At 38.0% G+C, this 27,876-nt stretch overlaps 1 protein-coding gene across 4 annotated transcripts in view; it reads left to right on the forward strand.

Moving 5' to 3' along the window:
• The first annotated feature begins 10,324 nt into the window (after positions 1 to 10,324).
• The window catches only part of LOC131167963 (carotene epsilon-monooxygenase, chloroplastic), a 47,002-nt gene continuing 29,450 nt past the window's right edge, over positions 10,325 to 27,876 (forward strand). For all 4 annotated transcript variants that reach the window (XM_058127062.1, XM_058127065.1, XM_058127063.1 and 1 more), the window contains exon 1: positions 10,325 to 10,906. In XM_058127062.1, coding sequence (XP_057983045.1) covers positions 10,403 to 10,906 — 504 coding nt within the window. In that variant the 5' untranslated portion in view covers positions 10,325 to 10,402. The remainder of the gene's footprint in view (positions 10,907 to 27,876) is intronic.

The raw sequence follows: 27,876 nt of genomic DNA on the forward strand, positions 1-27,876 counted from the left end.
TTCATGAGACTGAATAGACACATTCATGTGATTCATTGCACTTAGGGTTCCTTGTAAGCGCTGAGAGAACACCCGTGACGACTATAACACCTTGTGAGATATCCTTGAGCTATTTATCGTCCCTTTAAGTGTTAACATCAAATCAAAGTTCATGAAACTCAATTCTCTTTTCTTCAGGATGATTCTTTGCATACTAGTCTCGGTTTTTTACTTGCTAGCCTAAAGGTGACATCTATTGGGGATATAGAAACCTAAGTCTTGTAGCCTACTCAAGATGTGAAGACTGAACCACCCCTAGAGATAGACTTAGTTCATGGACTACTGTTCGAACTTAATTCTCATTGGTGGTATGAAGATAATGAAAGAAGTGTAATGATTGTCCTAATTGACCAAGAAAAGACAGAAATTGAAGAATGAGTAAAAGAAAGAATAAGAAATAGGAATGCACATGAAATAATGCCTGCTCCATAGAAATACCACAAAAAGTCAAGGACACAACACATGTTCTCCATGTATGAAGATTCTTCAACCGTTTAATGTCTCAAATGTATTCACGTCAAGTTTGTGAATAAGTTGATCTAGGGTGGTCTCAGTTGGACATTGCGAGTAGGTGAGAAGATGTAAGGATGAAGGACCTGACACCTCACAAATAGGCTAGATCTTTTTCAGACTAGTCCACTCCATACATTTAGCGTTTATTCCTTACAATATGTGGGATGTTTAATCGCGACACTCCTCCTCACATATGACGAGCGAACCCATTCCTTTTGAGTGTTTTTGAGGATATACCAGTTAGGTCGAGTCAAAACGAATGTTCTGTAGGTGTCCATTGGTATCCTGGGTGTAATGAGTCATACACATCACACATTTCTTGAGATTTCACCTGTTTATACTCGAACTTATATGACCGCATTAACTCTGGATTGTACCGCTGGTTAACTTCATGTGAGTATATTGTTCTTAAATGCTATATAATGATGAAACTTGCATGAGTGGCGTGCTTCGGAGTTGTGTGCATTGAATATGAACGAGCTTGTGTCTAATTCTGTTATATTCTTGTATGTGAAATGGAATGATTGTGTTGCATGGGTATAAAATTCATTTTTGCTAGAGTTAGTAATTATAGATAACACCCTGCAATTCATTCGCGTTATTTGCTAGAGACTAGCAAAACGTTAGTTGGGTGGTGTGATTACGTGCTTAAACTGCATAATTAGGTGCTTTAATTCGTGCATTGGGGCTTATATTTTTAATTCAATACCTAATTACTCTCAATATTTTAACATGGTGTCCTATTTATAATATTTAGGTTTCATTGAGTAATTTATGAATTTTTGGCATTTTTTTATCGTAGAAAAATTATTAGAAGCTAAAACTGGCACCAACTCATAATTCGTACATAATTTTTCTATCCGAGTTTTGATCGAGATGATTCAAATTTTTGGAGAAATATGAGAAGATTATCTACAACTTCTGTGTTTAGAGTTTGGAGAGAAACGAGCTTCAGAAGGGTCAAAATCACCCTTGTTCGTCAAGAAATAAGAAGAAGGAAAAGAAAAATAATGAAAATCTTACCTTAACGTGACCCGGCTATACAGCCGGGTCAGGTCTCCCTTGTCCGGGTCTCGTGGCTGGGCGTCAGGCATTCCCCCCTCCTTTATAATTTTTTTTCTCATTCAAAGGCAACCCCGGCAGAACCCCTTCTCCTTCCTTTCTATCCTCTTCTCCCTCTTCCCTATCTCCTCTCTGCCATAGCCTCGCACCCCCTATCTTTCTCCCTTTCCCTCTAACTCTCTCCTTCCTTCTTCCCTTCTTCCTTTCCCTTCTCTTCCCTTTCTCCTTCCCATCCTGTTGTCAACCAAAACTTCTCCTTCTCTTCTCCCTCTTCCTCTAGCTCTCTCTTTCTCCTGCAACCAATAGCCACTGCCAGCCACCCCGAGGGTCTTCCCCTGCCGCTGCTAGCCACCCTAGCTGAGAACTCTACTGCTGTGGCTGCTGCACCTGCTGCCGCCGTGAAGAATCCCTCCAGATGCTCCAATGACCTCCTACTATTTTCTTCTCCTTCTTCTTCTTCTTCTTCCATCACTACTGCTACAACGAACTCCCCCTCTTTACCTGTTGCTCTTCTTTTCCCTGTGTGTTGTGCCTACTGGTCCCGACAGGGAAGCCGACCAGAGCCTCCAGCTCAACCGTGCTTAGTGTTGCCGTGAAGACCTTCTATTGGAGGTGCAGCCAGACAACCTGAAGGCCTACTATGGGCTTGCCTCTCTCTCTCTCACTCTCTCTCTTTCTCTCTCTCTCTCTCTCTCTCCCTCTCTCTCTCTCTCTCTCTCTCTCTCTCTCTCTTCTTCTCTTCCTATTCCTTTCTTTCTTCTTTCTTCTTTCTTCTTTCTTCCCTTTTCTTTTTGTCTTATCTGTTCTTGCTTTTAATTGATTGAATAATTGTAATTTTTTTAGGTGGAATTTTATTTAAAGTTTTAATCTTTGAAGTTCGATTGGGTGTTATGTTTATTTAAAGTTTTAATTTCTAAAGTTTTTTTGGGTGCTATTATTTAAATTAGTTATTTTCTTCTTCTTATAAATTAAGATTAGCATTAGATTTAAATTTGTTTACTTGCGTTAATTTTTAATCGATTAGGATTCAGTTTAGTTTATTGAAAAAAAAAAAGAAGAGAAAAATAAGAAAAAGAGGAAAAAAAAAAAGTCTTCTTAGGATTTAAATTTTGCTTGAGTTCGATTTAGTTTAATATTATAAAGTCCTATTTTTTCGTGTTCCGTTTATGGTTTAGTTCTTGAAGTCTTGGATTCCTGTTTCAATTCTTGATTGCACTTAAATTAGTGTTATTCAAAATTGTGATTAATTGCGTTCTCAGTCTTGCATGTTTTAATTAAGTAGGGAAATTCTCGCCTTTAGTTTTTATCTCAAAGTTCAATGCGTGTTTCAATGTCTACTTGATTTGACACAGGATTTCCATTTCTTGTTATTTTATTCAGTTCATGTTAGGGTTTAGAGTTTAAATTGCATGTTTATTTACTTTTTCAAAAGAAAATCTTAAATAAATCCAGAAAACTAGAATCTGAACTAAGTTCAGTAACTTTTTATTTTCGAATGGAAATATGTAAAATTTGATATTAAACCGCATTCCCCGAGGAGAAAATCTGGCCTTTAGGCCGAATATTACATGACAGAACTCCTATACTTGGGATAGCTTTCGAGCTGCTCATTTTTAGAGTGAGTCAGACGAAATCCCTTTATTAGTTTGTCAGTAAATCCCTTGTATTCATCGACGAACCCCTTTACTTAATGAATGTAAACTGTTGGAATTGGTTTGATTCCAAGAGGGGGGGGGGGTGAATTTTGTTTTAAGTATTTTTGCTAAATTAAACATTTACGCTGATTCACCCTATATCATATCTCATTCAATATAATAATGTGTATGAAAAAAATGATTGAGTTATAAGTGTGAACATACACATGCAGCATATCTCATTTAAATAAAAGTGTGCATGTAAATAATTATAACCATAAATGAACAAGTATATACATGCTGAATTTAAAGGGCATAAATTAAATGAGATAAGGAGAGAGCGACACACGATATTTGTTATCGAGGTTCGGCCAAACCAGCCTTTGTCCCCACCTTGGCCATACCCCCTAATGATTCCACTAAACCCGCTCACTTAAATAGGTGGAGCCGAAGCCGTTACAACCTCTCCTTACGGGGCAAGATAAACCCCAGCTCAATTATAAGGCCGAGCCCAACTTGTCTCACTTACAAGACTAAGACTCCCCAGTTCAATTTTTGGGTTGAACCGAACTGGCCTCACTTACAGGACTGAGACTCCCCAGTTCAATTTTGAGTTGAATCCAACTGGTACAATAAAACATTTTTGTACATAAAATATGTTTCTAAAATACAAGCAGAGATGTACACATTAAAGCTCAAATATATGCACTCTCTAATGATAAGCATTATGCTCATTAGAGTAAGGGTGCTATCAAATAATTTTGCACAAATAAAATGTATATGAAAAATGAGTATTATTGTTCTCCTATAAATATTTTTTCAAATAAAAAATATTTGGAGAATCTAAGAATTTAAGCTCAAGAAAATATTTGTGCAGTAAATAATTTTCTCCCCAAAAATATTTATCAAAGAAATAACCAAGAGAAAACCTAAGCAATACTCTCAAAAATAATTTTCAGGAAATAAATAACAAGTGAGAGTATATGTAAATAAAATGCCCTAAATAAAATACTCTCTTCAAAAATTATTTTGAAATAACAACATGAAAGAGAGTCGGAGAGATTTGTGTAAAAGATTTTGCCCCAAAAGAATGATTTTAGCAATAAAAACCGTTTTGGGAGAACTTTGATTAACAATGGTTTAGAGAGAAAATTTGGGTTAATCAAAGTTGCTAATTAGGAGTAATGAGGGGGGTATTTATAGATTTTCCGAAAATTATGACCGTTGGGGACACGCTTGGTGTTTTGAAAAAATTTAATTAAAAGTTAATGATGTTTTAGCACTTTTAAAAAATTCGAACTTGAGAGTTTTGGTCAACTGTGTTTTAAATTTGGTAAACTATATTAATTAGTACGGTCGATCAAGACACTTTTGAACTACAAATATAGTTGACTGAATTAAAGCGATTTTGAAAACGTTCGAGGTTCGGTCGACTATATTTAGATTCGGTCGGCTACTCATTATGTTCAATCGACCCAATCTAAAAATGACCTATGAGTTTGATCAACTAAGTTGTTGGGGGTCAGACACATGCTGGTTTGGTCGATTGTGGAAGATACGTTCATAATACATTCGGTTGACTAAACCTTGGTCAAACTGTTGACCCCTGAATGGTTCGGTCGACTGAGCTGAATATAACCAACCGGGTTCAGTCGACTAAGTGACTTTTAGTTATTATTTTAGGTCATGATTTTGAGTATAGTTTACCCCTGTTTGCATAGTTATGATTTTTGTGTTATAGGGGACTTTTCATGTGATGTTTAGGGACCTAAAGTCAATCTATGACCTTGAGCATTAAGTCCAAAAAATCCGACGTTGGTCGACCGAAGGTGATCCCTAAGGTCAAATTATGGTCAATATGAGCATTTAGACACATCATGCAGATGCATGCATTATTGCAGACCAAAATAATAAAACTTAAATGCATTACAAATAAAAATCAAATATGTCTTCTTCTTTTGCTCTGAAGACTCCATGGAATATGCCAAGTTTTATGCGCTTTAAGTCCTCGCTTGGCATCCACTTCCTATCCCTTATGTGTGTATTGAATAATGACCTGTTCAACTACTAAGTACACACATAAGACACTTGTGTTTGTCAACATCAAAATAGAGATTGGATTCAAAAAGCCAACATAAACACATTCAAGATTGGTTTTCGTTCAAGTAAAGGTTCCATCTTGTCTAGAATTAATTTTTACCAATTTCAAGGTGTCTTGGTTTGATAAAATACGTTTGAAAGCCATTTTGACATCTTATGCAGTTTAAGTGACTCAACATGCATGTGTGAACTCAGAATCATGTTCTAACCTATTATAAACTATATGCATGTGTGATTTGCTCGTCCCTTGCAAGATACTCATGAATATACCATATGTACAGGAGTTACAATATCAATCTGATATGCATAATCCAACACATATATGTAATGTAGAAATCATAAGTGCTTTGCTTGAGTGGTTGAGTTCTGGATGTGCCGCATGTTGGACTTTGTTGATGGTCGTTTGCTCTTTGCTTGTTCAATACATGTTTGACCCTTATGCTTGCCTTGGAATTTTCCTATATATCTGAAGTGAGATTGAGAAAAAATGTTTGCATACTTTAAGAACTACTAATGGGTTGTTGTCATCAAAACAAGTTGGAATGAAAACCCTTAGCCACTAGGGCTAACACTTTTCATTCAGATAATGCCATGGAATACAAGGATAAGTCGTTTCTTAGGCTCTTACAGCTAAATGAGATAGTCTCTCACCATTCTTGTCCATACACCTCACAACAAAATGGTCTAGAAGAACGTAAACATCGTCACATTCTGGATACGGTAAGAGCACTTCTAATCTTTGCTTCTCTTCCATAACATTTTTGGGGTGAAGCTGCTTTTACTGCTGTTTACACCATCAATCGTGTTCCCTCATCTACTATACACAATAAAACTCCGTTTGAGCTTCTTCATGGTAAGGTCCCTAACTATTCATTACTTCGAGTTTTTGGTTGTGTTTGTTTTGTCACTCTTCCTACACACGAACGCACTAAACTTGAACCGTGATCTAGACTCTGTTGTCTTCTTGGTTATGGTCTCACTCAAAAAGGTTATCGTTACTATGATCCCATAGCCAAGCGTCTTCGTATTTCTTGTTATGTGAAGTTTTGGGAACATAAGATGTCTATGAGTATTTCTCCTTTTCCATGATACTCTTCTAGTTATGTTCCTATTTTTATTAACCCATCTATTGCTTTAGCCCCTAACTCTGCAAAGATCCTAAGCTCCTCAGACGTTCCTTCTTCGACTGTTCCTGAGTCATCTAACACGTATGCTGATACTCCTGATACATCAACTACACCCGAGCCCATCCAGATACCTCCACTCCGTCAATCCACTAGGGTAAGAGCCCCTCCTTCTCATTTTCAATGTTATCATTGTTATTATGCCCTTACTACTTTTCACGAACCTCACAGTTATTGTGAGGCTAGTGCTGACCCTCTTTGGCAAAAAGCTATGTCTGATGAACTAGATGCTCTCACTAAAACTCATACTTGGGACCTGGTGGATTTGCCTTCTGGGAAGTCTGTGGTTGGATGTAAGTGGGTCTCAAAAATCAAGACTCGATCAGATGGATCAGTGGAATGATACAAAGTTCACCTTGTTACAAAGGTTTTCTCTCAGGAGTATGGTATTGACTATGAGGAAACTTTTGCTCTTATTGCTCATCTTACCTTTGTTCGATATTTTCTTGCAGTAGTTGTTGTGTGTCATTGGAAACTGTTTCAGATGGATGTCAAAAATGCATTCTTGAACGGTGACCTTGTTGAGGAAGTTTATATTGTTAAGCGTCCCAACCCGAGAGTATATAGAGTCAGAGGGGGGGGTGAATAGACTCTTTTTGTATATTTTTGCTTTCTCTACAAAATAAAACTCTAGAAAAGATTCAAGCAATTAAATCACAATAAATGAAATGTAAATCATGCACAAAACATAAAATAAAAGAGTGAAGGGAAATCTCTCTAGTATTTGCGATCTTCAGCACTTTTTGAGTTAGAATTTTGAGATGAAGGACTTAGGGCAGCTTAACTACTTTCTTGGTCTTGAGGTTACTTCTAGTTTAGATGGTTATTATCTCTCTCAGGCTAAGTATGCATCTAAATTGCTTTCCAAAGCAAGCTTGAGTGATAGCAAAACATGTACTTCTCAACTCGAGCCTAATATTAGGCTTCTTCCTACTAATGGTGAATCTCTTTCAGATGCTACTCTGTATAGACAATTGGTCAGTAGTCTTATCTATCTCACTTGGTCAGCCAGTTTATGAGTGCACCTCGCTTTACTCACTATGCTGCTGTTCTTCGTATCTTACACTATGTCAAGGGGACTTTGTTTCATGGCCTTCAATTTTCTTCGCACTCATCTCTTGAGCTCCGCTCTTATTCTGATGCTGACTGGGTTGGTGACCCTACCGATCGTCACTCCACTATGGGTTATTGTTTCTTACTCGGCACCTCACTCGTTTCTTGGCGTACTAAGAAGCATACTACTGTTGTTGCCTGATCCAGTACTGAGGTTGAGTTTCGTCCCCTTGCTGATACTACAATTGAATTTTTGTGGTTACGATGGCTTTTGACAAATATGGGTGCTCCTCAGGCGACTAGTTCCCCTCTTTATTGTGATAATTGGAGTGCCATCCAAATCGCTCACAATGATGTCTTTCATAAGCACACCAAGCATATTGAAATTGATTGTGACTTCATTACGCACCACCTTCAGCAGGGCACCCTATATCTTCGATCTATCTCCTCCGAAGATCAACTTGCTGATATTTTCATGAAGTCTCATCCCCTTAGTCAGCTACGTGATCTTGTTTCCAAACTCAAGTTGACCTCATCATCTCGAGTTTAAGGGGGGTGTTAGAATATTCTGATTTTATGCTTATTTTTTTTTCTAATTTGATTCTTTGTATTTATTATCTTTCTATTATAGTTTGGCTTCATTCACATATAAATAAACCCTCTATTGTACTGTTTAGATATACAGAAATATACATAATTTCTCTCCACAGTTTCTTTTTTCAATAGAAATTTTTGTGGCCTTATATAGTCTATTTATAAAATCCAAACTAAATGAATATCATAAATTTTAGGAGCATAGAATTAATGGATCTTATGATAAGTTATCATCATATTATGGTTATGAGCCTAAATCACTAGTCCATGAGATTTTAGTATATGTGGAACTTTGCACAAGGAGATGAGTAGGGTTTCCTTGTGATGGTATTTAAGCAACAAGGAGTGATCTTGCCCTTAACCTAATTTAGTCTGGTTATTTATCAAGTCACGCATCAAGAGAAGAGAATAGAAGAGGATAGTAAGCTCTCCTTGGACATCACAGAACCCTTTAAACATTAACAATGAAATTCATGGTGCAAAGTACACATCCAAAAATCCATTTATGTTTCATGTTCATGTGCTTATGATTGATTTGGAAATCATGATTGTTATTTGAGAAATTATTGTATTGTTCTAAAAATTATTTCATCACTTAATGGCAAGTTAATTTGAATAAGCTAGAAATGAACTTGTTAAAATCAATCTAATAGTGGTTTTGGGAATTATGTGTAGGCATGCTTTTGGATTCATGATGTGAGGACAACATTTCTTTATATAGGACTATCCAATATTTAAAAAATGGTAAAGAAAGACCAAAGTATTGATCCGTTGAATTTCAAGGTAATCTTATGCTAATTAGGTGCTATTTATAAAATGGGTGTAAGGAACGCTAGTACCTCCCTTTTACATAATTGTACTCCCAAACTTGACTATGGTAATGCATATCGTAATTATTGGTTCCTTAGCCTTAGGTTTAACTTAGAGACTAATTAATAAGTAGTAATTAAGCGATCTAACCACACTTAGGCAATATAAAAAGTTAGTGGCAAATTCATAGATTTTAGTGGCCCCATTTATAGTCATTATTCCCCATCTGAACTTTGTAATTTTCATATCATATTGTCATTCCTCAAGTTGAGGAGATTGACCCTTCCTTAGGTTTGAATGTTTCGATAGTACTTTGAATGCCACTAGAGCTTAGCATCCCCATTCAATTACATAGGCTTCCTCCAAGTCAGCCTTAATCGCACAAAATATTGCTCCATGTCAAACAACAAGCTCTCCATCTCCCTAGCATCCCAAACACCACTATATGTTCTTGGTTTCAACACCACATCTCTCCCATATTCTACCCCTATAGAACTGGCATTCTTTAGAACATGAGCCAATACGTTCATCTTGTGAGTAAGTTCACACATCTCATGTCATAGTAGTGTACCAAGGAAATCTTCAGATAGTTTATTAATGGAACAACTTTACTATTTTTGGGATTCCTCTAATAAAATAACACACATCATAATATAGGCCACCCTATATAGCCACATGGTTGACAATCAAAATCTGTGCCTTTGCTCTCAGTTCAGTGTATAGCTTGGTTTCTCTTACTGGTGCTTTCCCACAACTAGAATTGAATCATAAAGCAATAATTAACCAAGTTTTAATACTAACCATCACAAGCCGAACACTTCGCTTCGTGTGGAGGGTCATGTGGAGCTAATTGCAACACATAAGTTTAATTAGTTGATGAAAAATAAACTGTAGTTTCACCTTTGGAACAATTTCACAAGTATCGAATACAAATGAAATGGAAATAGTAAGCAAACATGAAAGGAAATGAGAGTTGCGTGAGAAATTATAAAGTAGAGCAATCCATTGATCACATGTCCATATGCAAATGTATATTTAGCGAGAGAGGTAACTAGCCTAAGCATGTTAATAATAGTTAGTGAATTTTTAATATTAATGAACATCCATCCATTTTTCAAAAATTTTCTATACAATTTCTTCTCTAATACTAAGAAATATTTTTTGACTAAGAAACATTTTTGAGTGATAATGCATACTCGTAATTTTTCAGTAAGTCAATATTATATTCAAATAATAAACTTATATTCGTATTTATATTGTTATTACCTAAGCTCAAGACGACGTCGTTCGCGTATTACCGTTATCCGGACTCGCGGGCATCGCGCACGATGCCAGCGCAAGCAGCGGAGTGCTTCTCCTCTGCCTATGGTGGGAAGACACACTGCGCTGTTGTAAGCTTTCATTCCCCCAACAATGGCTTCCTCGCTCTCTATCTCTTCTCTCTCTCTCCTCGCAAAGTCCACCCACCCTCTGAAGCCTACCTCCTTCACTCCAAGAACCCCATCTCACTCTGCCTCCATCAAATCCTCCGTGGACAGAGACTCCACCAGCAAGACCAAACTCACCAACAATGGCAGAACCGGCTCCTGGGTCAGCCCGGACTGGCTCACCTCCGTTGCCCGGTCCCTGAACTCTGGCCGTGACGATTCCGGCATACCCATTGCCAGCGCTAAACTGGAAGACGTGTCTGACCTTTTGGGCGGGGCACTCTTCCTCCCTCTCTTCAAATGGATGAGGGAGTACGGACCCATCTACCGCCTCGCCGCTGGGCCTCGGAATTTCGTGGTGGTCAGCGATCCTGCCATTGCTAAGCATGTTTTGAGGAATTACGGGAAGTATGCTAAGGGTCTGGTGTCTGAGGTTTCTGAGTTCTTGTTTGGTTCAGGTTTCGCCATTGCCGAAGGCCCGCTTTGGACGGTAATGCCTAGGTTCTCGCCTCTGTATTTGTTGAATTAATACGAAAATTTTCTGTTTATTGTCGTGTATGTGTGTGTGTGTGTGTGCGTGTAAATCTTGAAAATATCTTTTGAATTTGATTTGTGGTTCAGGTTGTCCATGGTTAGCTTAATTGAACTTGCTATGGAAATATTGTTTGTAGAATTTAAAAATCCTGCTTTGTTTTAGACTTATTTTGTGTATTTGGGGCTGTGCGCTTGAAATAAAGTTCCAAGTTTGTTGGTAAATTGAAGTGTGTAATTGAAACTGAGGCCTCTTATTCCAGTTAAATGCTCTGATTTCATGCTACCAAACCGAATGTTGCTGAAATGATTGTTGCGAATAAGGTGGGCTATTGCTTTCATTATGCTAGTGATGACTAGTTGAAATTTTAAAAGATCCTCAGAATTGTTCATGCAAAAATGGGATGACAGAAAGGAAAATTCTTAAAGAATGAGTTAGGGCACATCACAATTATCCTCTCAGAATCCCAAGTGGGAGGAAAAACTGTGTCTCCAACTGATGACCATCAATAGAATGATCACAACTGGCCAAGAAATTTGTAGCTCTATTAGCTTCTCCATATCTGTGATTAATTTCAATGGGGTGAAAAATGATGAATAAGCCTCTGATATATCCTAGAAGAGTTGACAACTTTTAAGGAACCTTGCATCTATCATGATGACCAGCTTTGAGTCTCCTTCAATGTGGAGAGTTAAGCCTCTTAACTTTAGCCTCGGGGAAAGTTGCACGTTGCACTTTATGTCTCAGTCTCACATTTCATGGTTCATAACTTGTCTATGAGGCACTGTAGGCACATGATTGAAGCATTGGAAGGGTGCTTAAGCACATAGATGCATTGGATGGATCATGAAAGAGCAATGGATTTGTTCATGGAGGTGTCATAGATGAACCTTGGGTACCAATGTGGCCTAGTAACGTCTCCGTGTCCGTATTTGTATGATATTCTTGCAAGAAACTGAGCATATAGGAGATGTCTTGATTTTTATTCTTTTCAAAGTGTGGATGGCACAAAGAGCTCCATATAGGAGATAACACTGGTGAGCTTCGTGCCATCATGAGGTGGGCACTAAGTGAACACCCTAAGGAGGGCTTGGGGGTGGGCTCTTGGCATTCATGAGGGGTTCTTGGAACTTTCATGATGGATTGGGAACTGTAGGGGGTGTCACAATGGAATATTGTATCATGCTTCACTCTCTGGTGAGCGGTTGATAGTCTGAGACACGTAAATACTATATTCTTGATGATTACACCATGTTCTATCCTTTTGTATTGTTTGGGTTGTCTAGGGAACTCCGGTTCTTCTTATTCCTTTCTCATGTAGTTTAGTGCTTCTTTATGGAGGGCTTTGATGTATGGAAGTTTAATGGTGTATATGCTTAGGGTGGGGATGATAGTGGCCCATAGTGCTTGTTGGGAAAAAAAAAGCGTGACCACTTGATCATTTGGGATTTGTTTCCTCCGAGACCATTTTAGTTGGACAAGAGTTGCTCCATGGATTAAGTTGGATGACTAAGTTGATCCATGAGTGTGTTTATGCATTCGGATGGGTGATGGGGCTGTCTCCCCCCCAAAAAAAAAAATGGTGGGGCTGGACTTGCGTGCTTTCCTTTCGATATCCCCAAGTCCGCTTTCCTTGTGATATCTTTGTAGATCTTGGCAAGTAGAATCCTTATGGCCATTAAATTCTGCCGGCCCGTGACACTTTGTATTAAATTGGGTCACTCCCTTTGATGGTGAAATTAAACACTTATGTTATCAACTCTATGGTTGAAGTTCAAAGGGTGCCATAAAGTGGGAATGATCAATCCTATTTTGGTGTGTATTAGTCATTTTATTCCTCTTATTTGTGTTATTACTTTTGTTTATATTTGGTCGAGATATGCATTTATTGTTGCTACTTTGAGGAAATTAGGATGCTTGAGACTATTTAATATTCGAGACACGGATATGAGATAACATTGCATGATTTGTGCTGTTTTGTTGGCATTTTAGTTGTGATTTGGAGATAAGCATGACATTCATGTTTCATAGATAGATGTTGTGCAAATTAATGCGCAGTAGAAATAAACAATCTCACAATGCAGCACTTAACAATGAAATATACAGAAAACACAATCATGCAGATTATAATGAAAGCAATAAAACAATGACACGAAGAATTATGTAGTTTGGCAATGCCTACATTTACGAGAGCAAATGATAGTGAATTTTTACTATCTTGTATCCAAAGACACCGAGTTATGTCATACAACATGTATATGTAACTTTTCCGGAGGTTTTCCCTTTAAAACCCAACTTATTCAACTTCCCAATTCAAAATTTGAAAACCAACGTTGAGTAACCGAGCCAAACTATCGACAATTTCAGACATACTGTCGACGGTTTGAAGCTGAGACTAAACAATCGATGTAACATCACCAAAAGTAGTTGAATGTTTCTCTGTACCTAGTAAAACCGTCGATGGTTTGCTTCTGCAAACCAACATCTATTGTTTTCTATCATGTTTTCTCTTTGTACATGCATCTCACTCAACATATGAGCCACATATTACAACAATCTCCACCTTGGCAAATATACGCCTCTTAGTAGAAAATCGGAAACATAACCCGTTGCTCCACCTTAGGACAATAGGTTGGGACCGCCTCCCGTCTAGCAACTGGAGACATTCAGTAAGTCCAAGCAATGCTTGAACTTATCCATGGTAATCGACTTTGTCAAGATATCTGTTGCGTTCTCAGAAGTGTCATTTTTCTTAAGCATAAATTCACCTGAAGAAACCAACTCCCGGATCCTGTGGAACCTCACATCTATATGTTTGGTTCTTGCATGTTACACTTGGTTCTTTGCCAAATAGATAGCACTCTGATTGTCACAACACAATTGAACTCCACCTTGCCGTATACCCAGCTCCTTGACTAAACTTGTAAGTCACAACGCTTCCTTGGCAGCTTCGGCGACTGCTATATACTCTGACTCAGTTGTTGATAATGCAACCAAAGATTGTACCATGGACCTCCAACAAATAGGTCATCCCTCAAGGTTGAAAACATACCCTTTTATAGACCTCCTGTCATCCAAATCCCTTGCATAATTTGCATCAACATATCCCACAATTGACGGATCACTCTGTTGCCTGCCGAACATGATGCCATGGTGAGAAGTACCCCGTAAGTATTTGAAAATCCATTTGACGGCATCCCAATGTTGTCTATTTAGATTTGAAAGAAACTTACTTACCACACTGGTAGTTTGTGCCAAGCCCGGTCTTGTATATATCATAGCATACATTAAAGACCCCACTGCACTAGCATAGGGAACCTTTGACATGTGACGGCCGACCTTGGGCACTGAGTAGTAGAAAATTTGAAATGATTCGCTAATGGTGTACTTACCGGTTTCGCATTAACCATGCTAAATCTCTCTAACCACAATCTCCTTGCAATTCTGTCTCAGCGAATCTCCATATTAAGAATTTTCTTGGTTGCACCCAAATCTTTCATTTCAAACTCTTTATTCAATAGAGTTTTCAACTGATTTATCTCAGTCATATCCTTCGCAACAATTAGCACGTCACCAACATAAAGCAACAGAAAAATAAGAGAACCATCATCAAGACTCTTAACATACATGTAGCAATCATACTCGCACCTCTTGTAGCCTATCCGGATCATATAGGAGTCAAAAAGTTTGTACCTTTGCCTAGGAGACTGTTTCATCCCGTAAAGTGACTTCTTCAGTTTAAAAATCAAATGCTTTTGTCTAGGTTGACTGAACCCTTCTGGCCGTACCATGTAATCTGCTCATCCAAATCACCATGGAGAAATGTTGTCTTTACATCCATTTGCTCCAATCACATATCGTAATGCGCCACTAATCCTAACACTACCCTGATGGAAGTGTGCCTTACCACAAGGGAGAAGATCTCATCACAATCTACCCCTTTCTTTTGTGAGTATCCCTTTGCTACTAACCGAGCCTTGAACCTCTCTCCTTCCTTTTTTGATACCGCTTCCTTCTTCCTATACACCCACTTGCAACCTATCGCTCTCTTCCCTTTTGAAAGCTCCACCAAATCTCAAGTTTGGTTCTTATGCAATGACTCTATTTCCTCCACTATAGCACCTATCCATCTACTTTTCTCTTGATTGTGCACCGCCTCTTGAAAAGCAATTGTATCCTTGCAACTGGTAATGAGAGCATAAGACATCCGATCATCAAATCCATACTTGGGTGGTGGCCTAATAGTGCGTCTGGGTTTGCCTATAGTGATACTATCATCTTGCTGGTTTCCCGATCTAGAACTCCCTACATTTTGAACACGGTCATCATTGCCCTGAGTCTTTAACTCTACCTGCATCACATTCTCATCTCTACTCCAGTTTTCTAGCACCTGTTTCTCTTCATCTTCCTCCTGAGTACGCTTCATCATGACTTTCTCATCGAAAACCATGTCTCTACTGATCACACCCTTGTTTGCCATTGGATCCCACAGCTTGAACCCTTTCACACCATTATGATGCCTAGAAAAATGTAACGTTTAGACTTTGCATCAAGCTTTGATCTCTTTTTACTAGAAATGTGCACATAGGTTGGACAACCAAACAATCAAACCGGAGTAGTCTACCGCATTACCTGTCCATACTTCCTTTGCAACTTTCCCCTCTAGTGATGCCCTTGGCGATCGGCTAACCATGAAACCCGCCATACTCATTGCCTCGGCCCAAAAGTTCTTTGCTAGCCCTGCATTCAACCTAAGACACCGAGCTCTTTCAGTTAGAGTTCGGTTCATCATTTCCGCCACACCATTTTGTTGTGGTGTCCAACATACTGTAAAATGTATCCTTATGCCATGTTGCTCGCAAAATTCCATGAACCTCAAATCAGCGTACGCGGTTCCATTGTCTGACCTGAGGCATTTAATTCTCCTCGCAGTTTTCCACCTTTTCCATAATTTAAACCTAGCAAACGTCTTTGACTTGTGCCGCATGAAGTACACCCAGATCTTTCGTGAGTAATCATTGATAAACTCATGAAGTACATATGTTTACTCTGTGATGCTACTCTCATTGACCCTCAAACATTTGAATGAATGTAGTTAAAAATACCCTCCGTCTTGTGAGTGGCTATTTTGAAATGCACCCTGTTATGTTTTCCAAGAACACAATACTTGCAGAAATTCAGCTTGTATGTTTTAATACCCTTCAAAAGATTCCTTTATGAAGTTCCTTCATCCCATGCTCGCTCATATGCCTTAACCGCATATGCTACAAAACAATATTATCTAACTCAGAATCTACGGCTACAGCTCCACCTACAATTGTAATACCCAGCAGTGCATAGATATTTCCCGCTAACTTCTGTCCCTTCATCACCGTTAGAACGCCTTTACACACCTTCATCACCTCACTTTCAGACTTATAACTAAACTCGTTACAATTAAAAGTGTCCAATGAAATTAAATTCTTTTGTAAATTCGGTATGTGCCTTACATCACATAATGTTATTACAACACCATCATGCATTTTAATTCTGACGTTTCCTATTCCAACTATTTTGCATAAAACATCATTTCCCATCATAACAGAACTAGAATTAACTGACCTGTAGGTGTTGAACCATTCTTTATTTGGTGTCACGTGATAAGAGCACGCCGAATCTAGGATCCAAGAACCCGTAAGACGATTTAACCCCGATGAAATAGATAGCATATCACCATTACTGCTTTCTAAGCCTCCTTAAACTACATTTGTTGATTTTGAAGAACCCTCTTGATTTTTAGAATTCCCCTTCTTCCTTTCTGGACACTCTAGTTTTATGTGCCCCTTTTTCATGCACTTAAAACACCTTATGTCCTTCTTCTTCTTGGACTGCGACCGAGACTTATTATAACTTGATCTGCTTCGAAATTTGCTTCTCCCACGTTCCTGATTACCCTTTACGACAAGCCTTTCACCTTGTGAAATCTCATTGCTGGCCTTCTTTCTTTGATGAAAACCCAACAGAGCGCTTGTTGCCTCTTCCAAATTCAGGGTTTCTTTTCCCCATCTCAGAGTAGTAACCAAATTTTCATACGTATGAGACGTTGGTAGGGAATTCAATAGCACCAGCGCCTTGTCTTCTTTCTCGAACTTCACATCAATCTACATCAAATCGCTGATTTTTTGATTGAATACATTGATGTGTTGGTTCAAATCTGAACCCTCCGCCATCTTAAGGCAATACAACTTCTGCTTAAAATACAATTTGTTCATTAGAGACTTAGAATATACCGGCTTTCAAGTTTCTGCCAAACAGCCGTAGGAGATTCCTCATCCATGACGTGATACAACACGTCATCGGCCAGACAAAGCTTGATAGTCGCCACAGTCTTCGTTTCCAATTCCTTTCAACTTGTTTCATCCATGCCTTCTGGTTGACCTCCGTATAAAGCCTTCACCATACCTTGCTGCACTAACAAATCTTTAACCCTTCTCTGCCTTAGTCCAAAGTTTCTCGTTCCATCGAACTTAACAACATCAAACTTTGTAGAAGAAATTCCAGAAGCCATTACAACAATGCTCTGGTACCAATTTGTTGTGCAAATTAGTGCGCAATGTAAATAAACGATCTCACAATGCAGCACTTGACAGTGACATTTACAAAAAACACAATCACGCAGATTATAATGAAAGCAATAAAACAATGACATGAAGAATTACGTGGTTCGGCAATGCCTACATCCACGAGAGAAAACGACAATGAATTTTTACTATCTTGTGTCAAAGACACCGAGCTACATCATACAACATGGATATATAATTTTCCCGGAGGTTTTCCCTCCAAAACCCAACCTATCCAACTTCTCAATTCAAAATTTGAAAACTAACGCTGAGTAACCGAGCCAAATTGTTGACGGTTTGAAGCCGAGACCAAACAATCGATGTAACAACACAAAAAACAGTAGACTGTTTCTTTGTCCATGGCAAAACCGTCAATGGTTTTAGGGAAACCGTCGACGGTTTGCTCCTTCAAATCAACATCTATTGTTTTCTACCATGTTTTATCTTTGTACATGCATCCCACTCAACATATGAGCCACATATTACAACAATAGATATGAAATTCTTGGACCTAGAGAAATTGTTGAAACATGTTGGATATTTTTTTTAATCTTAAGAATTTGTATTTAATAGTTAGAGATGATGTTCTTGGATCTATGTAAAGCGGAAAATTGCTAAAGAATTTTCCAAGGATATCTTCATCAATGAAGTGCCGCACGAAAGGAGCTCAGTGATTATTATTTTGTCATTTGGAATCCTCTAGGATGCTGACTAAAAAGGCCACAGTTGTTCATTCAAACTTGTGTGAACTTTATGATTTATATTCTTGTTTGTATACAATGTAAGAACCTAACTATGAGGAGTTAACAAGACATTTTTCTGTATTATGACTAGGGAGTCCTCAATTATCTTTGCCGAAGGGCATTAGAATCTGGCTTCTAGAGGGCACTAAAATTGTGTTGGTGAAAGGGCCTTGCATTATTTTGATAGGCGGCCACTATACAACTTTTCCACCGGGCACTAGATTCAAAGTTCAATTGAGGACACCTATGTATGGGCTTGGAAATAGTGACTTGTGTGTGAGTTTTGAATATGGGCTTGCAAGTTGAAATTCCTAAGGTTGCTAGATAATTGAGGTGTTGAGTTGATCTTTTAGTTTTTGAGTGTTGTAGATAGAGTTCAATACTTTAATTGGTATATAGGATGGAAGTATTAGCAACAAGTGCATTGGCACAAAGGGGTGAAACTGTCACTAAGATGGTTCTTGAGTACACAGGTGGATTCAGAATTGAGTTCCTTGTGTGGGAATTGAGAGAACCATTCATTTGAGTTGCTAGCGTAGGAGAACAAGATAAAGATTGTGTTATGGTGAGCCATCATTCAAAGGGCATACAAAATGGAGTTCTTAATGGGTTGAAAATTGTGTGATCATGATTGATTTTGTGGGCTTGAGTGCTGCAAATGGGAAGTTGTTTGCTCATTTGAGTTGAAGATTACTTCATGCATGAAATTTCATCTACTTAAGCTTGTTAGGGGAGTCCCCAATATTAATCGGCGTGGAGGAAATAGATATCTGTATTCAAGACTTCCTCTATTGAGATGATGTGAATGTGTTGTAGTTCAAAATTGATTTGGCTAACTTCTTTGAGGAGCATTAGATTCAAGCTATGTTTTTTTAAGGGACATGAGTCTCATTTTGGAAGTTGTTAGGTAATTTTTGAGTTTGGTTTTAGGTTGCTCAAAGGAGTGTCTTTAGAGTTTATCTTCTTTGAGGAACTTCAGTTTAAGCCTGGAAGAGTGATGTTGATAGTGAGTTTGTTTAGAGGAGTTGGAATTGGAGAGCCTTTACGATACGTGCGCACAACTTATTTTGAGAGTATGTACTTAAAGAGCATATGGCTTTCAATCGACTAGGACATTTGAGATGGAGTGGGAGAGAGTATAATGGTCTCACGTTCCCTTGTTGGTGACTCACATGGGAGGCACATGATTCAAGCCTTGATTGGGCATTAGAAAACATGTGGATGTGCCATGGACTGTTGAAGGTTGATTAATGGATTTGGTCATTGGAGGGTGTTATGCATGAACCTTAGTTGCCAATGTAGCCTAGTACTGTTTTCATACATATATCCGAATGGCATTCTTGTAAGTAAGTTGAGTATGACTCCTCAGACATATTAATGTTTCCTCCTATTAGAGTGAGGATTGTGCTGAAAGAAACTACAGGAAGTGGGGGCACACTTACTGCTCCTATTGCAATTGTGGGCACCCCAAGAAGTGTGTCAAGTAGGTTCTTGGCATCCATGAGGGATGCTTGGTTTTCATGAGGGATTGGGAGCCCCATGGACGGCAATGTGTAATATTATGTCATGTGTCATTCTCGAGACATGCATCTGTTATGTCCCTTGGATTATTATTGTATGTTGTCTTTTACTGATTGGGCTATCAATGGACTGCTAGATCTTTGTATGGCTTTCTAACGTACTGTTATGTGTCAGCATTTCAGCCTATGGAAGTGCAGTGGCACATATGCTTACTTAAGGACTGTGTTTTGGGAGTGAGAGCGGCTCTCTGTGCTTCTGGGAAATGAGCACAATCCCTTGATCATTTGAGATATATTTTCTTAGGGTGCATTTATTTTGGTGGCTTGGCTAGATTAGGCTAGGCTAAGCACCCTTAGCCTATGCTTTGGTGCAACAATGGTGTGGGATAGGATTGGCCAAGAGGGAAGGCCTTAAGCCCATTTACATAGTAGAAGGATGGTCAGTCCCTCCCCATGGGCTAGGAGTGGCTAAGCAACAAAAGGATTAGACCGTCTTTATGTTTATTGTGTTTTTTCGTTTATATTATTCTTTCCATTAGTGTTCCATTTAGATCAAGTATATTTTTTGAGGAAAGGAGGAAAGGAAGATAATAAGGAAATTAATTTTCAATTGTATTTTATCTCTATATCAAGCATTCTTAAAAATGAAAATTTGTTCAAATATGATTAAAAATTAAGAAAAGTCAAATGCTAATGATAAGTAAAACCTAAATTTTCTCATTGATTTACTATGTATTATTTTCTTTCTCACTTTTCTCAATAATCAAAAATAGAAAAAAAAAATTCCTTCCTATTTTCCTTTCTTTGAGGAAAGGAGGAAAGGAAAATAATAAGGAAATTAATTTTCAATTGTATTTTATCTCTGTCGCGACGTCCCGGGAGCGCGGGTGCCCCGGGCGGCGAAATTAAAATGTGTTTTAAATTTTCAAGGAAAATATCGAATGTCGGAGTCGCCACTAACCTTTAGTGTGGTTAGAACACGTGATGATTACCCCGTTAGGGGTAAAATAGGTCTACATTACCAGAGTTAGGCTCGAGAGTTCGGTTACGCGAGGGGAAGGTACGAGCACCCCCTACGCGCCCGTTCTTACGAACGGTACCTAATTAATTTGAAATTATCCCTAAGTTAATCTAATAAGTCTTTAAATTACTCCTTTTTATGAATTTATAAATACATATGAAACATAAATAACTAAATAAATAAATAAATATATACATATATATATATATATATATATATATATATATATTCCCTCAGAGCTTAAAGGTACGTGAAGCCCGAAGGCTAATACCCCCCGCAATAATAGCGTAGGGATAAAATCGAAAATAATTTACAAAATACACTTCCAAATTTTAAAAATTTTCTAGGGTTTTTCTGTATTAAAAATACTAGTTTGGGAGGTTTCAATATAGGTTAATGGGATAACCAGCTAAAATATTAAACTACCATAATACGCACAATAATTATAAGAATACATATCTACTACAATATTGTGAATATCATAATAGGTAATAAAATACTATATACCATATATATACATTAAGATACTAAAGATACTAAAAAGTAATACCATAAAAATTAGAATATTAACAAATATCTACTAAATAATAAATATAACCATAATAATAATACGTAACATAGAATGTAATACTAAAAATGACACAATATTAAACTATAACCATATTCTTGATATAGACACTAAATATGAATTACAAGAACCCTAAACTCTAATATTGGATATAACCCTAATGTGAACATTACATATAACATACCTAAATACACAAATATTAGACAATAACCCCCTTTAAGAAAATAAGTTATAATAACAACCATTCTAAATATATAAATATTAAATATGCAATAATAGCAAAAACGACCTTAAATTTGACTATCAAAAATAGTTGTAACAATAATAAAACCTACAACATGAATACTAGACACATGATCGCACATTATAACATTAAGGATTATACAATAATAATTCAATGAATACAAAAGAGTAAACTTTAAACATCAAAACAAATTCTCGCCATAAAAATTCCACAACAACACTAGTAAAACAATTAACCTATATAATAAATGCAACAAAAAAAAAACTTACCCTGACTATTAAATATTAAAATAAATATAACTATAAAAACCCTGCAGTTTGATATAATAAACACAACCTCAACATCAATATTAGACTTACCTGCATATACAATGAAAACCCAAACATCAGAATAAATCAAAACAATAAAATGAAATAATAATAATAATAATAATAATAATACAAATAGTAATAAAAAGGAATCTGTGTGCACGTGTGTGGTGATAGAAAGAGAAGGACTTTACCTGTGGGCTGTGAACGTGGGGGGAAGACGTTGTTATGGTCTGGTGTTGAAGCAGGTTCTGGTATGGCCGGAGTAGCTGTTGGTGGCCGTGGGGAGTGCTGGAGGTCGCAAGAGGAAGAAGCTGGGTTGCTGTATTGCGGCTGGCAGTGGCTGGAGCTGGAGGTATCGGCTGTGGCTGGAGGTCTCGGCCATGGCTGGCCGCAGAGCTAGGCTTCTCAAGTGTGGCTGAACCTTCTCGGGTTGGTCGGAGTTGCGGTGGAGAGGGAGACCGGAGTTGCAGCAGAGTGGGGCTGCTCGTGGTGGCTGGTGGCTCACGAAGAGCAGCAGAGTAAGGTGGAGTCTTGGTGTTGGCCGGAGCTGGGTTGCTGCGGCTATGGCGTGGACTGAGAGACAGAGAGGAGAATGGAGATGGGTGACGGCTGATGGAGAGAAAGAGAGGCCCTTTTTTCTGTAGGTCTGTGCGCGCTCCTCCGGCTCCGTTTGGAGAGAAGCCAAAAGGGTCATTATATAAAAAAAATTTAGAAACCCTAACTCTCTCTTTTCCTTTTTGGTTTATTGTATTTTTATTATATTTTTTCTTTTGGAAACAATATATATGAGTGTAATTACTATCATGGTAATAAGGATATAATAATAATAATAATAATAAATAAATAAATAATAGTGATAGGAAAATAATAAAATAATAGTAATAATGACAAATTACTTATATCAATATAGGAAAATAAATAATAATAATAATAATAAAATAATAGTAGTAATAATAATAACAAAGTAATAATAAAAATATATGAAAATAATAATAATAATAATTGTAGTAATAGAAAATTTAAGAAAAATAATAATAAAGTAATTACAATAATATATGAAAATAATAATAATAATAATAATAATAATAATAATAGTGAAAATAATAGTAGTGATAATAGATAATAATAATAGTAAAAATCATAATAGTAATAATAATAAAGTATTAACACTAATAATATATACGATAGTAATAGTAAAATAAATAAATAAATAAAAATAAAAATAAAAATAAAAATAAAAATAATATATTGGGCATTGGGCAAAAATAGGGTGTCTACAGATGCCCCTCTTTGTAGGCTTTATTGCTTCAAAGTAAAAGTAGGAACTCTCCTACGTTATTTGTAGCAACAAACCTGCAAAGACAAAAGACGCTGATTTTGGACCAGGCCAATGCATCAAAAGAGATCAAAGTGTGACTTCCCAAAAATGTCCAGCGAAGGATCAACATGAGTGAGACCGCAAAAGGGTTAATAGGAGTGGATCGCGAAGGGTCAATAAAAGAGGACCGCAAAGGGTCAATAAAAGTGGACCGTGATGGGTCAATAAAAGTGGGACCGCGAATGGTCAATAAGAGTGGGACCGCAAAGGGTTAATAAGGTGGGACCGCGAAGGGTCAATAAGGTGGGACCGTGACGGGTCAATAAGGTGGGACCACGAAGCGTCAATAAAAGTGGACCGCAATGGGTCAATAAGAGTGGACCGCGATGGGTCAATAAGAGTGGACCGCAAAGAGTCAATAAGAATGGGACCGCGATAGGTCAATAAGAATGGACCGCAATGGGTCAATAAGAGTGGGACCGTGAAGGGCCAATAAGAGTGGACCGCGATGGGTCAATAAGAATGGACCGCGATGGGTCAATAAGAATGGACCGCGATGGGTCAATAAGAGTGAGACCGTGATGGGTCAATAAGAATGGACCGTGATGGGTCAATAAGAGTGGGACCGTGAAAGGTTAATACGAATGGGACCGCGATGGATCAATAAGGTGGGACCGCGAAGGGTCAATAAGAGTGGACCGCGATGGGTCAATAAGAGTGGACTGCAATGGGTCAATAAGAGTGGACCGCGATAGGACAATAAAAGTGGACCGCAATGGGTCAATAAGAGTGGACCGCGATAGGTCAATAAAAGTGGACTGCAATGGGTCAATAAGAGTGGGACCGCGATAGGTCAATAAGAATGGACCGCAATGGGTCAATAAAAGTGGATCGCAATGGGTCAATAAGAGTGAGACCGTGATGGGTCAATAAGAATAGACCGTAATGGGTCAATAAGAGTGGGACCGTGAAAGGTCAATATGAATGGGACCGCGATGGATCAATAAGGTGGGACCGCGAAGGGTCAATAAGAGTGGACCGCGATGGGTCAATAAGAGTGGACCGCGATGGGTCAATAAAAGTGGACCACAATGGGTCAATAAGAGTGGACCGCGATGCGTCAATAAAAGTGGACTGCAATGGGTCAATAAGAGTGGGACCGCGATGGGTCAATAAGAATGGACCGCAATGGGTCAATAAGAGTGGATAAGATGATCAAAACAATTTGGATGAAACTACTCGCATGAACGAGATAATCAAGAAAACTTTGAGGTGATCCAACACCTCGGTGTGATCATGAACAACACCATTTTTGGATATGAGGACCGATGCCTTAATTTCAATGTAGATGGCTCAATTAGGACCAAGGAAATGGTTACCCTGTATGGGTGAGGATGAATCGGGTACGAAGTCTTGAGATTTTCTGGAAAGTGTCCTCAAGCATAAGGTTCTAAGTCCTGAAAATTTGCTCCACTGAGGATGATTAATCGAGTGCAAGATCCCGAGACTCTTTGAAGGATAAGCTCATATGGGTTTTAAGTCCTGAAAAATTCTTCACTAAGGATGATCAATTAGGTGCCAAGTCCTGAGATCTTTTGGACGATCAGTATTTTGGAAAATGGTTACTCTAGTGAGGGTGATCAATCGGGTGCGAGACCGTAAGATTCTTCTGGAAAATGTCCTCAAGTGTAGGGTTCAGAATTATTCTACCGGGGATTATCGATCGGGAACAAAAACCCGAGCTTCTTTGGCTATCCATAGATCACCCTCTTTGAGACTCAACAACCAATGCATCAATTGCTTCCTGGGGTCAACTGCCACAGTTTTAAAGTATGTCAATCTGTGCATGGGGGCCAGCTGCCCCAGTTTCAAAATATGTCTAGATAAGAATGGCTCAGTCAATGATGCAAAAGAATTATTCAGAAGTTTATTCAACCAAGCAAGTATGAGTGAATGGTGCTCTATTGCTATATGTATGCATGTTGCTACCTAAGATGCAAAAATGCAGTGATATGTTGTTATGTGTGCATAATGATGCATGAATGCAAAGATGTATGCATGTTGCATGAGATGTCCTTCGTATTTCCTTTATTATGCATTGCATGGGATGTATGGTAATACATGAATTTTTTCTCCTTCCAACGTGCTTGTAATCAACAACCCAATCTCTGATCTCGAGTGTGCCTTCAAATTCCAAGTTGCCGCTGATTCTGGCCATGCTTCAAATTCCAAAAGGCGCTCAAAATCTGCCTCAGTGTTTACATGCCACTGGTCATGACCCTGCTTTTGACTTTGATTCTGTCTTGAAAGCTCTTGAATTTGCTCCAATGAACTCAAAATTTGCCTAGTTTCGATCCTCATCCACTGATCTTGGCTATGTTTTCATCATGCACTCTGATATGACGGCATCAAAATTAGTCCAAACAAAACTCAACCCAAAATCTGCCCCAGTTACCATCGTTTGTTACTGATATTGGCTTCAAACTTGACTTTGACACGAAGGCACCCCAAATCAGCGTCACTAGAACTCAACACGGAGTTTGCATCAAATTAAGTGCATCTGTAACTATTCTTGACCATTTTACCTGTCTTTCACAAGGATCCTCTTTTGGCGAATGTGTCAGTAATTAAGCCCTTTTGACCATCCGTCCTCCTTTTGGAGCTTTTGAAGAATGGAATTTTTTTATTTTATTTTTCTTTTTTTTTTGGATGGAGGAATGAATGATGAATGATCATGTATTTATGACATCAACTTGCTAAATCAAAAGGTCATATGCACAAAATAGATGTTTTACTGAGTTCACCTGCTATTTCAATGGAAAAAATTCATACCAGTATTCGAGAGCCCTAATGATGATGGTGCTAACTTTTCGAATTGAATAACTGATTTTCTTCTTTCACCAATTGCCCCAGTTTCATTGGGGGACTATTCTTCTACCTTGTTTTGCTGTGAAACCATTGAGAACCTCTTGTTTAATGGTTGCCCCTAGTTCAGCCAAGTCCGACCAATGTTTTGATCTCAAGATGGTCTTTAAGACTCGAGACGAAACGTAGGCTGAGGGATACAGGTTTTCAGAATAAAAGGGAAATTAAGGCTCAAAAAATCCCATCCCATAATGATGTTTTATGCTCCAAGTTTGAATTGAGGCACTTGCAAGATATTGACCGAACTTGTCATTTGGACAAGTTGCCTACGTACCCTTTCAGGATCAGGTCATTACGTAGTTCAGACACAATATTGCGTCTGACAAATCATTTGATACAACAATGTATACCAATCTAGTCAGGACTTTCATTTGGACTGTAATGCAGGCTAGGGTTTGGGTTAAAGAAGAAAAGAGTTAAATAAGGCTCAAAATCGTCGAGTTTATCAAGGGTAATTTGGTCAAAGATCACATGTGTAGTATGTCCCTTATTTTTCTTTCTTCTTCCTTCTCTTTTATCGCAACTTTTGCTTTTCCTTTTATGAAGGAATCTTAACTTCATTTTCATTTGAATTCCCTTTGGGACTGATTTTTTTTTTAAACTGCCCCAGTGTGGGGTGTGATCCTTTGACGGGTTAATCAATAAATGAATTTTTCAGGCTCAAAAGGGCTTGCAAGAGATTTCTTCTTTGAATTTCTTTTGGGTAGCAGAAAAAGGGCCTGCCATCATTTCGATAGCCCATTGTTGTCTCATATGACTTGTCAAACGCTAGGAGACCCAACCCAGGTTAACTTTTTGGTGAACTGGTTTTTAAGAAAAGACTAGTTTAACATTCAGGCTCAACTTGGTTAACAATTGGTAAATCAATATTTGGTTCTTTTTAGGGATAACTGGTCGGCCAAAGATGGCCATCTATCATTCGATCAAAACTTGATTAGCGGACTGACATGAGATTCATGGAACCAACATATATTTTACTGAGGCTTTTAGAACTTCTTCGCAGTATTTGAACTCATCAAGTGACGAACATTGTTTCATCTTCCTTTATTTTCGTCTTGTAGCTTGAATTTTTCATAACTAACACTTGCTTTTGGTTCATGAATATTGGTATTTTATTTTCCTTATCTTAGCAAGAAACACGAGTAAACAAAATTTTGGACATTGAACTCTCGATGCAAGTGATATACGAAAATGCATAATTTCATTTCTTTGATAGAAAAGGAAATTTCAGAGACAAAACCTTTAATAAATTGCAACAAAAGAAAGAAGAAAACAAAATAAAATAAAAGCATCCCTGAGGGGGCGAACAATCAAAAGCTTGCCACTTGTATTTCTCTGTTTCCATGGTCAATAAGTAAACCGATTTATTCAGACTATATGCGGAATATCTCTGGTTCAAAACTTGTTGTACTTCTCTGACTGATCTGAACTTCAAAATATTCTTTTAATGTTGCACAACAAGCTCCTCCACATCAATTGCCAATAGACCCAAATCTCTTAAGGTTTGTACTTTATGCTTGAAATGCCAACATTTTTCGATTGAATGACCTATTGCCCCAGAATGATACTCGCATCGAGCATTTGGGTCGTACCACCTTGGGAAAGGGGATTGTAGCAACAATCCTGGTATTGGTGCAACCATTTGGATTTCCACCAATTGCGGGAACAATTCTGCATAA

The sequence above is a fragment of the Malania oleifera genome, chromosome 11 (genome assembly GCF_029873635.1).
Source record: "Malania oleifera isolate guangnan ecotype guangnan chromosome 11, ASM2987363v1, whole genome shotgun sequence".
Lineage (NCBI taxonomy): Eukaryota > Viridiplantae > Streptophyta > Magnoliopsida > Santalales > Ximeniaceae > Malania > Malania oleifera.